Raw genomic sequence first — 11286 nt, 5'->3', positions numbered from 1 at the left:
TCAATCCATGTTTCACAATTCAAACATACTCTTAATAGCTAAAAAAGAAAGTGAGAGTCACATTCCAATGTTATAGGGTATGATACTGGTAATATGTTTACAGCATAGGATTTTAAGGTTCTCAGAAAGAGTATTACACAAGCATGAAAGAAATACAAAATTATGATACATTATATCTAAAAGTTGGAATGAACATTAGTGTTTGGTTTCTACTTAGTAAAGGAAACTTATGATATCCATTACCATCTCTCATTCAAGTCAAGAGATGTCAAGAAAGACATTCTAGTATTGGACAATTGATTGTTTTGATCTTGCTTTGATTGAACTCATACATATGAAAATAGTTTCATATTATGGCACAACATTTATTTCTAAAGTTAATATCTGCAAAGCATTGTATTCTTTTGCTCTAACCAAAGAGTTGTTGTTATACAAGTTTGAACACATAAATATTGTTGAGGCCTTTAGATAATATAGTTTGGAGGACATGATAAAAAATAATGTAAAGAATAAGTAAAAGAAATCTAAAAAATTAATGAGATGCAATACATTATTTGTTTAGTGATATAAATGAATTTTCATAGAGTTATATTATTAATGGGATTCATAGCTTATCTTTCTCTATGTTTATGATCGTTTAGTAAGAATGTCATTGAACATTGAATGTTTTAGGCATATGCCATTGTCATAGCTTGAAGTTGATCACCATGCACAAATCACTTTAGGTGGTCAAACTATAGTTTAATGAAGTATGATTGAAAAAATTATGAATGTGATTAATGTTAATGATGTCTAACAATATGATAAAGTTAACCAAAATCATCAACAACATGAAAGCCCTATAAGTAGAGATGAGGGTGTTAGGATTAGGTGACCACAAGCTCAACCCTACCTAATGTTGATTTGCCTCATAAAATAAGCGCTAAAAGTTTAACAAAATTCATCAAATATTTGATTAAATTGAATAGTAATTTGATAAATTTCAAAACTTTTTTTTAAAATAAATATAAATATGAATATTTTTTCAAATCTTTGTGTTAATTTGATTATTATAATTTAATTTATATTTATATATTATTTTTCTTTTCTTTTTCTTGGATAATTGTAGTGTACTTCTCTTCTTTATATAAAATTCTTACTAATTTTATTTATCAATTATAATTTACCTCAATTATTTTCTATATATATGGAAATGACGTTTCTACTACTCGTATATGACTTTTTAAGTTAATTATTTAAAGTAGTATAATTATAGCAAATTATCCAACATAAAATTAACCAACTTAGAATTTTATGCTTTGTGTAACACCTTATTTTAATTTGTTGTTCCGAAATATTAATTTCCTTTAAGTCAACTTTATAAGAATTTTTTTTATTTCAACTTAAAAATCATTTCAACTTAAATTGATGTTTAAATTTTTTTACATAATGTTGTTTAAAAATTAAAAATACTCACAAATATGAAATAACAAACTATTATTTTATTAAAAACCTAGAACAAATATTTCTAGTCAAAACAAGTTACAAGTTTTCAAACCTATAACTTTTTTTTTTAATATTTAGCTAAATATGATTTTCAATATAAGTACCTTTTCATTACTTAATAAATCTTACAATTAATACATATTTTATTTGATTATATTTTATCGTTCATAATTTTTATTTATTTTTACTTTCCATTATTTCTTTCTTAATCTAAATAATTTCATTTATTTATTATTTTTTTCTTTTGACCTAACTCACTTTTAACTTTCTAATCCAAACATTGGCTTTGAGACCAGAAGACATGGTTGGATTGAAGTTGTTGAAGTGAATTTACGTACGCATGGATAGCAAAGGGAGCAAGTACAAGGTAAATTCTCTTTCCTGTTCATGTTTTTTTTCTACGTAACACTGTCTATATATTCTATATTCATTCTTCCTGCAAATTAAATTACAATAATCCAACCAGATTCATGGTAACCTTCTGCTTAAATTTAAACTACGTGCTCATAATTAGCTAAGTAATTTTTAAAACATTTTTGAATAATATTCATTCACCATTACAGAACAGCAACATAATCATGTATTTTTTTTTTTTTTAAGAATGCTTAATTTCAAGATGTTTCTTGCAAGCCAATAATGAGAAATTAAAATTTTATATTTCAGGAAATCATCTTGTTTACAAATATATCTAAATTGTTATTATTATTAATCCAAACAAATTCTGATAGAAGTTGACTCTCATTTACATGTAAGGGCCCACATCTGTGTATTTTGATTCAAATAAATTTTGGACTGGGGCCCAAACAGCAGCCAGCTTTTGGATATAGCATTCATTATGTCTGTACATGGTTTTGTTTTAATAGAATCCCATTTTTCAAGAATGTGTTTGATTTTTCGTTATCATAAGATTTGAAGCATCAAAAATAGAAAAACACTACTTATTTATGTCTCAACAAATGAACATTATCCAGTAGTTTACAGTTTAAAATTTCAACTCTTCTGCTTTTATATGATATTCACAATTGAACATTGTTTTGGCTATAGTTAAGTTAATCACTAATACAAACAACATTTCATAGGAAACTTTGTTAAGGTGGACCAAATGGTTGTGGATCGTTGTCTGTGTTAAGAAAATACCTATTTGTAAGTGTTTAACAAATGAGTCAGGATACTGTATGAACATGAAATGAAGCTCAAAACAATCAAAGATAATAGAACAAAATAGAATGCTTGATTTTGTTTTGTGTGCCGAAACCAATTAGTGGATAATAATTGGTATAGGAGAGACATGTAGGACTACCTTATCATTTATATATGATGATGCAAATCCTGAAGCTATGGTCAGAACATGGTTTTTAAAAAGAAACCCTAAATCTAATAGTCTAATTCAAGTTTCATCGATCGATGGGATGGAGTTTTCATTTATTTATATATTATAAATTTATTTCATTTTTAATCAATATGAAATTTTTGATTTTCTTATATTATAATATATATAAATTGAACTTGAAATTAAATATTTATAGATATTTGATTGATTGTGTATGACCCAACATAATAAAATTTAGGGTTAAATATGTCTCTGGTCTTTCAAGTTTCAGTGAATTTTGGAATTAGTCATTCTTCGAAATTTTATACAAATTTAGTCATTCATCTTTAGAAATACATGGATTTAGTTCTTTTACCAAATTTTGTTAAGTTTATTTGACATTTTAAACACATTTTATGATAATATTTGAGTTAAATTGAAGCAAAAATGTGTCAAATGGTATAAACAATTCAAATACTATCATGAAATGCGCTTGAAATGTTAGATAAACTTAACAAAATTTGGTTAAAATGACTAAATTCACGCATTTTTAAAGATGAAGGACTAAATTAGTCAAAAGTTTTGTAGATGCATTAATTCTAAATTTCACTTAAACTTGAAGGACCAAAAAGATATTTAATCCTAAAGTTTATAGAGGATAAACTTTTAAACAACTATAATACTAGTTTAAAACATATACTTTAAATCTAACTCAGTTTTACAAAATTGATGTATAAAATAAAATTTACACTTATTTATGTATTATAAATTTAATTTATCTATAATCGATTGAGATCTAACCATAACTAAGTCGTTAAAATTGAAGATGAAAGTTGACAGATAAGATAGAAAAAATGTGGAGGATAGTTGATTTAGCAAGCATATGGTAGAATGGGATAACCTGGTATTAACCACGTATGAATGTAGGAAGTGTGGAACATGGGACAACAATAGTTGGCCTCAAATTCTACATACGTTATCTGGTTTTGTGAGTGTGAAGGATATATATGAAGATCTTGCAGAAAATCTCAAACCGAGTCATAGAGTTTCAATTTGCAAAAAGAGCCAAATAAAGACAAAGCATGTGCATGGAAATCCAATGTCTGTCATAGATGCATGCTTCTCAGCCATTCATGCGAACAATCTTCAACAATGATTTATTGTGTGTCGTATAAGGCGATTTTCAGTTTTTTTCTGCATTTCCTTCTATACAGGTAACACCCTTTTACACTTGTACCATACATTTATATTGTAAAAAATGAAAACTTCAAATTATATTTATGAAAATACAGTTATATTCTTAAATATCATTTACGTAATTTATAATTTATCTACAATTTACTCATTATATTGTTTTGGAACGAAAATGATTATTTTGATTAAAGGATGAAATTACTTAGTGCTATACGTCACAATAGAAATGATATACCAAACCATAATCGTTATCTTAGTGGGTCCAAAAAAATTGACTAACATTTTTAAAGACGATAAACCTAAATATATCATTGAATTTATGTTTTCATCGACAATTACCAACATTTAACTTTTGGAAATTATTTATAGGACCAAACATATATGATAAAAGTTCCATATTAACTATCAAATCCATAAACAATAATATTTTTGTGGACAAAACTTAAGTGTGTTTGCGCTATTGATTCACTGTGTTTAGTACTAAAAAAGAGAGAAAAAGATGAAAAATTGAAGGATATATATACACACACCTGTATATAAAAGAGAATTTTTTTTTTTGTGTGTTTATATTTATTTTTCAAATTTACACTTTAATAGGATTTTTTAAATTAAAATAATTATTTTACAAATTTTACCATTTCTTTAAATTTAATCATTTTTTAATTTGATAATTTTTTGAAAATTTAACTATTTTTTAATTATAAAACCACCTATAAAATAAAATTTTTTAACATAAAAAATTATATTTAATTTCATAATTATAATAATAAAAATAATAGTTATAATAATTTTATTATCTTTTATTATCATAAACAAGTAAACACATATGATAAAGATGGTATCATTTTTTTTCATTTATAACGTTTTACACTAATATAAAAAAAAATTATGGGAACGACATCCATCTTTTAAGAATAATTTGTTTACTAAATAAATTAAAAGTAAAAAAAAATAACTACATATTTTTTCCTTCTTATCTATATTTTTAACATTTTAAGACAAATTACTATTCTTCAATTATACTCTTAGTTTAATTAATATGAAAAAAAGAAAAAATTGGTTATGATAAGAGAAGAAAAGTCACATAATGTACAAAACTAAACTGAGATATAATAAACAACTCATCTAAATTGCATTAAAAATAGAAAAATAAACTACATATTTTTTTCATGCTATTAATATATATAATGAAATCATATCATTGTCGTACGACTTCACCCGTAACTTTGTAAAAAGCTAACCCCATTGATAATTTCCAATCTTTATTAATCCAAAATGATAAAAAATAAAATTCTAAATTTGATGATTAAAGATAATACGAATAAGTTATACATTATATATTAGTATTATATATAATTAGCGAAAACACATACGCTATAAAATGAAAAAGTTACAGGTCAACAAAAGAGATAGAAAAAGTGTGGAGGGTATTTGATTACAAGAGAAAATTATTAAAAATATCCATATACAAGCTGAAGTACACTATGCGAATGTCACGAGAACATAAATTATAATTAGATTGTAAGAATTCAAATTTATGATAATACTCATTTAAATATCATGAAGAACAATTTTATTAATTATAATGTAAAAAAGTTGAGAATTAAATAAAAAATCGTGAACTTTCTAAATATTTAAAAACTAAAATTTTAGAAGAAAAAAGTAGAAAGATCAAAATCGCAGATTTATTTTCTTTTAAAAAGAAAAAGAAAACAATTAAATTTAACTTATGAGATATTATAGTGAGTTGTACTAACAACTTCCTTTTAAAAGAAAAAACACTATAAGAAAATATCCTTATAAAACTAATTTTAGAAATAATTATAATTTTACTGTAGATGCCTTGGGTCTGAGGGCGGGAACAGTTTGGGATGTTTTCCCTTGTCTGTACTGCTAGCTAAGGTCTCAATACTCAGCACATGTGACTTCTCTTCCGATAAATCGTACTTCTACCAAACAAAAAATCACTTCAATTTGTAGTTTTCTTACTCGTGCCATCTTATTGAGGGTATAATATCTTGTATAGTAATTTTACACCTTTTCAACAACAATCAATCATACGTTGCACAACACAAGCATTTGCAACATTTTATTTATTTTAACTCTTATTCAGTCAGACGTTGACTACAGAGTCTTGTCGTTGTTCACCAAGGACACCCTAAAACCTAAAACTTGGTGATTCATCAAAATACCGTGTGCTTGTTTTGAGGGAATAGAACCTATGATTCCACACACATGCTTCTTCTGCATTTTGAATTTTGCCAAAGCAAAGCAAAGTCGTGTGCTAAAAGAGTTTCGCTCGGCAATAAATTTAGTACCAACCAACAATAAAACAGACAACTGAGAAGTTTTACAGTCTCATGTATGTGAAGCACAACAATTGTCGGTAATACACTCCAAAACACAATAATAGTGGCTCATCTGTTTGGCACGGGATTAGATAGTAGCAAATAAAGTTTCAAACTACTTCACAAATTTCACATGATTTAAGTAGGGGAAAAAACAATAAAGCATTTGGCAATAATATCAGAGATATACTTGACATCAAAAATATGTAATGAAAGAAGAATAAAAGAAAGTATTATTGCCATAGAGAAATTTAAGTTTCAGAAGCATAATTCCCCAAAGTCCAACTAAATCCTTCCCATCTAATCTTTCACTAGCTATCACGAAATATTCAATGGAAAATGAAATTTAGCGCTCTATCTGTATGGTTACATGACTGATGTTATAGACCCGTTTGATGTAGTCTATAACGTTGTCCAGCACCACGTCTGCATCTGCTTCACGTCTGATTTTAACATGACATGCTAGTAAAACCTTTCCAACTGTAATGGCCCATATGTGCAGTTCATGAACAGCCACTACGTCTTCAATATCCAACAGCCCCCTTTCAAGCTTAGTAGCATCTATCTCACGAGGTGTGCTCTCCATCAGCACTTCCAAAATATTTCGCAGCATATTGATGGTTGTCACCAACACTATTACTGAAAATATTAGAGTGCAAATTAAATCAACTATTTGCCACTCGGGTTTATACCATATTACTGCTCCACCAATCATTACTCCAATACTCTGGATAGAGTCTCCAAGGACATGGAGATAAGCCCCCTGTACATTTATGTTCCATTGCTTCTTCTTCTTAGTTTTTGATTCATCAAGAAGAGATTGAGTAAGCTCTTGGTGATCATGATGGTGCAAGTGATCTTCATGAGTATGGATATCATATTTTGAATGTTTTTCCCCGTGACGGTCTGTGTGATCATGTGTGTGATGGTGCTCATCTTTTGCATGTTTTGCATCATGATGGGCAGAAACTGTAAACCCATGACCGTGGCTGTGGCTATGGCCATGTCCGTGCCCCTCGTGCCCATGTCCATGTCCATGTCCATGTCCGTGACCGTGACCATCATGTCCATGGCCATGATCATGACCCAATAACAAAGCCATGATGATATTAACCACAAGACCGAATGCGGAAACTAAAAACATTAAGAAACCATCCACGCTTTGAGGACCAGCAATGATTCTATCAATGGCTTCATATACCAGAATACCAGCAAGCAGCCATATTAATTGGATAGAAACCAAGGCACCAAGAATTTCTATTCGGAAAAATCCATATGACTGGCGAGGTGTAGCTTCCCATCCAGCAGCCCACAAAGAAAATAAGGAGATGGCAAAGGCAGCAACATCAGAAAGCAAATGTGCTGCATCAGTCAGTATAGCAAGACTGTTAGCTTTGATGCCACCAACCACTTCAACAGTCATAAAAATAACACAAAGGATCACTGCCATAAGGAGCTTTCGCATAGAAGTTGATCTTTCTTCAGAATCCTTGGAGATGGATCCGGCATCTGCAAATCCACATGGTGCTTCCCCACAAATCTTTCTTGCGCCATCAGGAAGATCTCCACTGATCTCAATAACTTGCGTTTGCTGAGAGCTTTGCGCTTCCATCTACAAAAAATATAACATTTCTTGAGTTAGAGAAAAAACATAATTCTTCCAAGCATTAAACAGAAACAAGTAAACATATCAAATATCAATAAATTTTTACAGTGCTCAGAGACAATTTGATCCCACGGGACACTACTCCAGCAGTAGAACAAGTATCTAAAAAGAAAGCTGGCCAAAAAGTAAGGTTTATTGATACCAAGCTGACCAGCTGCATCAACCATTATCCAATTGCACATCTATGACCTATATTAGTTGCAATGGAGTTATGAATCAATTAGAGCTCCCAGTGACATTCTTTAATTTTTGCAGTAGCCCACATGATCTGTGTCTCTTTGTCTATGCTTAGTTTTTAATAACTAGGCAAAAATTTAGTAGTCTGAGTAGAAAATCAAAGTCAAATATGATCATTTTGAGAGAATGAAATGTAATTCTTTTCAGTGAAAGAGTTAGATACAATCCCTTACGGGCAGAGTCAATTGAGAAAATTGCGGCACAACTCTCATATTGGCAGAGCCAATTGAGTAAAATTGTGGCACAACTATACCAACATAGATGCTAATAGAAAAAAATAGTAAAATAAGTAGACCTCAACCAACTGTGCTTAAAGAATTGAGTAATGCTTAATCCTCCTAACACATACTTCTTCTACAAACCCTCCTAATATTTTATAGATAAAGTACTAAAGGAAAACAAAAATATTCAATATTTTGGAAACAAACTGTTAATATCTTCTTAGTTAGAAGAATTGTTTGGAAGAATACGACCAAGGATGTAGAAATTTTCAAAACAATACATATTTCAAATCACCATTTGGCAGGGAAAACATTATTGACAAATAGCAAAAATTAACAAAAGAAACTGAAGGATAAATTTGACGCATACAGTATGAATATTCCCCTTTGGACTATGAATAGAACAAAAAGAAAAAAGGTATATTCCTTTTGCATTCAAAAGATATTTGCGTCTCTATGTTCAACTATAGGCAATTGAAGCTATACATCAAACCCCGGGTCAATGTAAACTGATAAGAACCTTAAGAAAAGTACACATCAAAAGTTAGGTGTTGTTTGAGAGATAATCAAGAGCTTATAAACCCTACAGTAAAATCCCCCTCTTCAAATGGGGGCTTTGGATGGTGAACACAAGGATCTGGAAGATATGGAGAAGATGCTTGAGAAATGGAGAATGGAGGCACAGAAGAGAGGGATGCCTACGAGCTACAGGTCAGGAAGACAGAGGAAGTTCACCATGAAAACTCCCTTCGTTTCACAATGATTGTTGATTAAAGTTTTTTAACACAGATTAAGAAGAAGAACAAGTATAGCACTTATTAAAACAATTTTACCGACCTAGCCTCACTTTTTCAATAAATGCATTTCTTTGAATGAGAAAGAGAGTAAATAACTTCAGTATAAATCAGGGCGGGGCAAATTAATACTTCATTGAAATGTAAGATCAAAAGAGAGTCAATTTGGAAATTTTTTACATAGCCTGGAATTATTGTGGAACAGAGGAAGTGCTTAGGTTGCTGTGTGTATTCTGTAACAGTCAGATTCTCAATCTGCTTAAAACCATGATTCAGATGACTAGTGTAGAAGGTTGCTAAATTCCAATTTGCTCAGGCAAATATGCTTCAGAACAAAGGAAATCCTTTTTAACTTGAGGTGAGCAAATAAGTATGACTGTGAAACTGTAAGGCACAAAATGAAACTCCTACTAGAGAAAGATACATTAGGAATAGGTCAGAACATACTGTGACTAAGAATGCGTAAAATCAGAAAGCCTTATTGAAATTGCAATCCCAGCTCAAATACTTATAAAATTAAGAGCTTTATGATGTAAATCTATGATTAGAAATATAAGGGCATTGATGCATGATAATAATTAGGGTGATATGATTGACTAATAAATTTAGCTAAATATATTTTACATACAGAATTTTCGTTGCAATTCCGTGAATGAAACATGACAATCTCACTACGAATGACTAATTTAAATGAACTAACATAGGAAAAACAGATTTAAAACCCAGGACTTAAGAATTTCACTACAAAACAAATAATTAAATGCAAGCAACTTGTAACATACAATAGCAACATTTTCCCATTGATTGCCAAAATGAACAAACTCAGAAAGAATGAAAACTTCAAGGGAGAAAAGCTTTAATTCAGACAGATGTTCGGTGATGTGTTTCAGTAAATGACAAGCCCCAAAAAGGTTTACATTCACACTACGAGTAGGGTTTGAACAAATAGTATCACAAGTGTAGGAAAACCCATACGCATCAATCATAAACATCAATTCCTTTTCAAATCATTATTCACAAAATTATGCAACGCACTCGTTAAGTAGGCAACAAAGTCAATGAATCACAAACATACTCCAAAAATTCAAATGAACATGAAACATAAATCTACACCAAGCACGGCAGAGCAACCCGCAGAAGACCTAGACCTCATTGCATAATACAAGGAATATCAATACAGCAGAGGGGAGGGGGGGGGGGGGAACCGGGACAGCCCTTACAGTCCTTGAAGCACAATTTTTTTGCAAAATAATCAAGTCAGCAAAGAGCAAGACTATTAAGTGGTGGGTTTCATTAGTCAACACAACAACAGTAAACTCCGCCGTCAAGAACTGAGTATATCTACATCTGCATGGAAGCACTCAAATTCTCATATGAACAGAGATAAATAAACGATGCAAGAAAACACGAAGCATTCGATTGATTTGGTGACTGAATTTCATGTACAACTGTACTCGCATCAAGTTCTGAGACGGAATAGAACCTTCAAGGAACCCGACAAAAGAAATTTGCAACAGCAAAACAACAACGAGGATTCACCTAAACCACATTAAAATTGAATTCCAAAATAATCCCCAGTGAGAGCCACCAAAATAACCGAACCACTAATCACCACGCACGCATGCAACACAGCCTCAAATCACAGGCATTGAAACAAAACCAAAACCACAAAATAAAATTCGAAAAAAAGAAAATGGAGAAAGCAAGAAACAGGTATTCACTATCTAGCTAAGAAAAAGGTGAAGACTCACTTGGCCTTGGGTTTAGGGTTCTGCCGTCGTGAGAATGGAAACGCGATTCTACGAAAATTTAGAAAAAATGAATAATGGAAGAGGGTATAAGAAAGGTGATAAGGGAAAAAGAGATGAAAAGGTTGAAGAGAAAAAGGATTAGAATAAAAATAAAGGCACGGACCCACCTTAACAAAAATGGGCGCAACCTTTCTGGATCTCTCTCCCTCTTGGTTTCGTGATTCTGATTCTGAATCCTTCTTTCTTTCCCAGTCTTATTTTAGCATGGGTTTGTTAAAAAA

The 11286-nt window shown here is 30.4% G+C and overlaps 1 protein-coding gene across 5 annotated transcripts; it reads right to left on the bottom strand.

Annotated features, from left to right (window-relative positions):
- Positions 1 to 6541: 6541 nt before the first annotated feature.
- On the bottom strand, positions 6542 to 11286 carry LOC114166976 (metal tolerance protein 1-like). 5 transcript variants are annotated; one of them, XM_028051861.1, is made up of 4 exons: positions 11173 to 11286; positions 11006 to 11053; positions 10475 to 10601; positions 6542 to 7948 (listed from the first exon to the last, which is right to left on the bottom strand). In XM_028051861.1, the coding sequence occupies exon 4, from the start codon at positions 7946 to 7948 to the stop codon at positions 6683 to 6685; it is 1266 nt and encodes a 421-aa protein (XP_027907662.1). In that variant the 5' UTR covers positions 10475 to 10601; positions 11006 to 11053; positions 11173 to 11286; the 3' UTR covers positions 6542 to 6682. The 5 variants fall into 5 exon arrangements, with proteins under 5 accessions (XP_027907662.1, XP_027907660.1, XP_027907663.1 ...); XM_028051859.1 differs by lacking the exon at positions 10475 to 10601; XM_028051862.1 differs by lacking the exons at positions 10475 to 10601; positions 11173 to 11286 and adding an exon at positions 10738 to 10793 and having other exon boundaries at positions 11006 to 11130.

This window comes from Vigna unguiculata, chromosome 10 (genome assembly GCF_004118075.2).
Source record: "Vigna unguiculata cultivar IT97K-499-35 chromosome 10, ASM411807v1, whole genome shotgun sequence".
Lineage (NCBI taxonomy): Eukaryota > Viridiplantae > Streptophyta > Magnoliopsida > Fabales > Fabaceae > Vigna > Vigna unguiculata.
Note: the sequence above shows the minus strand (reverse complement) of the source record. Positions and strands in the feature narration are given on the sequence as shown.

Excerpts from the sequence above, each read along its gene's own strand:
- LOC114166976 (XM_028051861.1), bottom strand. The coding sequence starts at position 7,948 with ATGGAAGCGCAAAGCTCTCAGCAAACGCAAGTTATTGAGATCAGTGGA.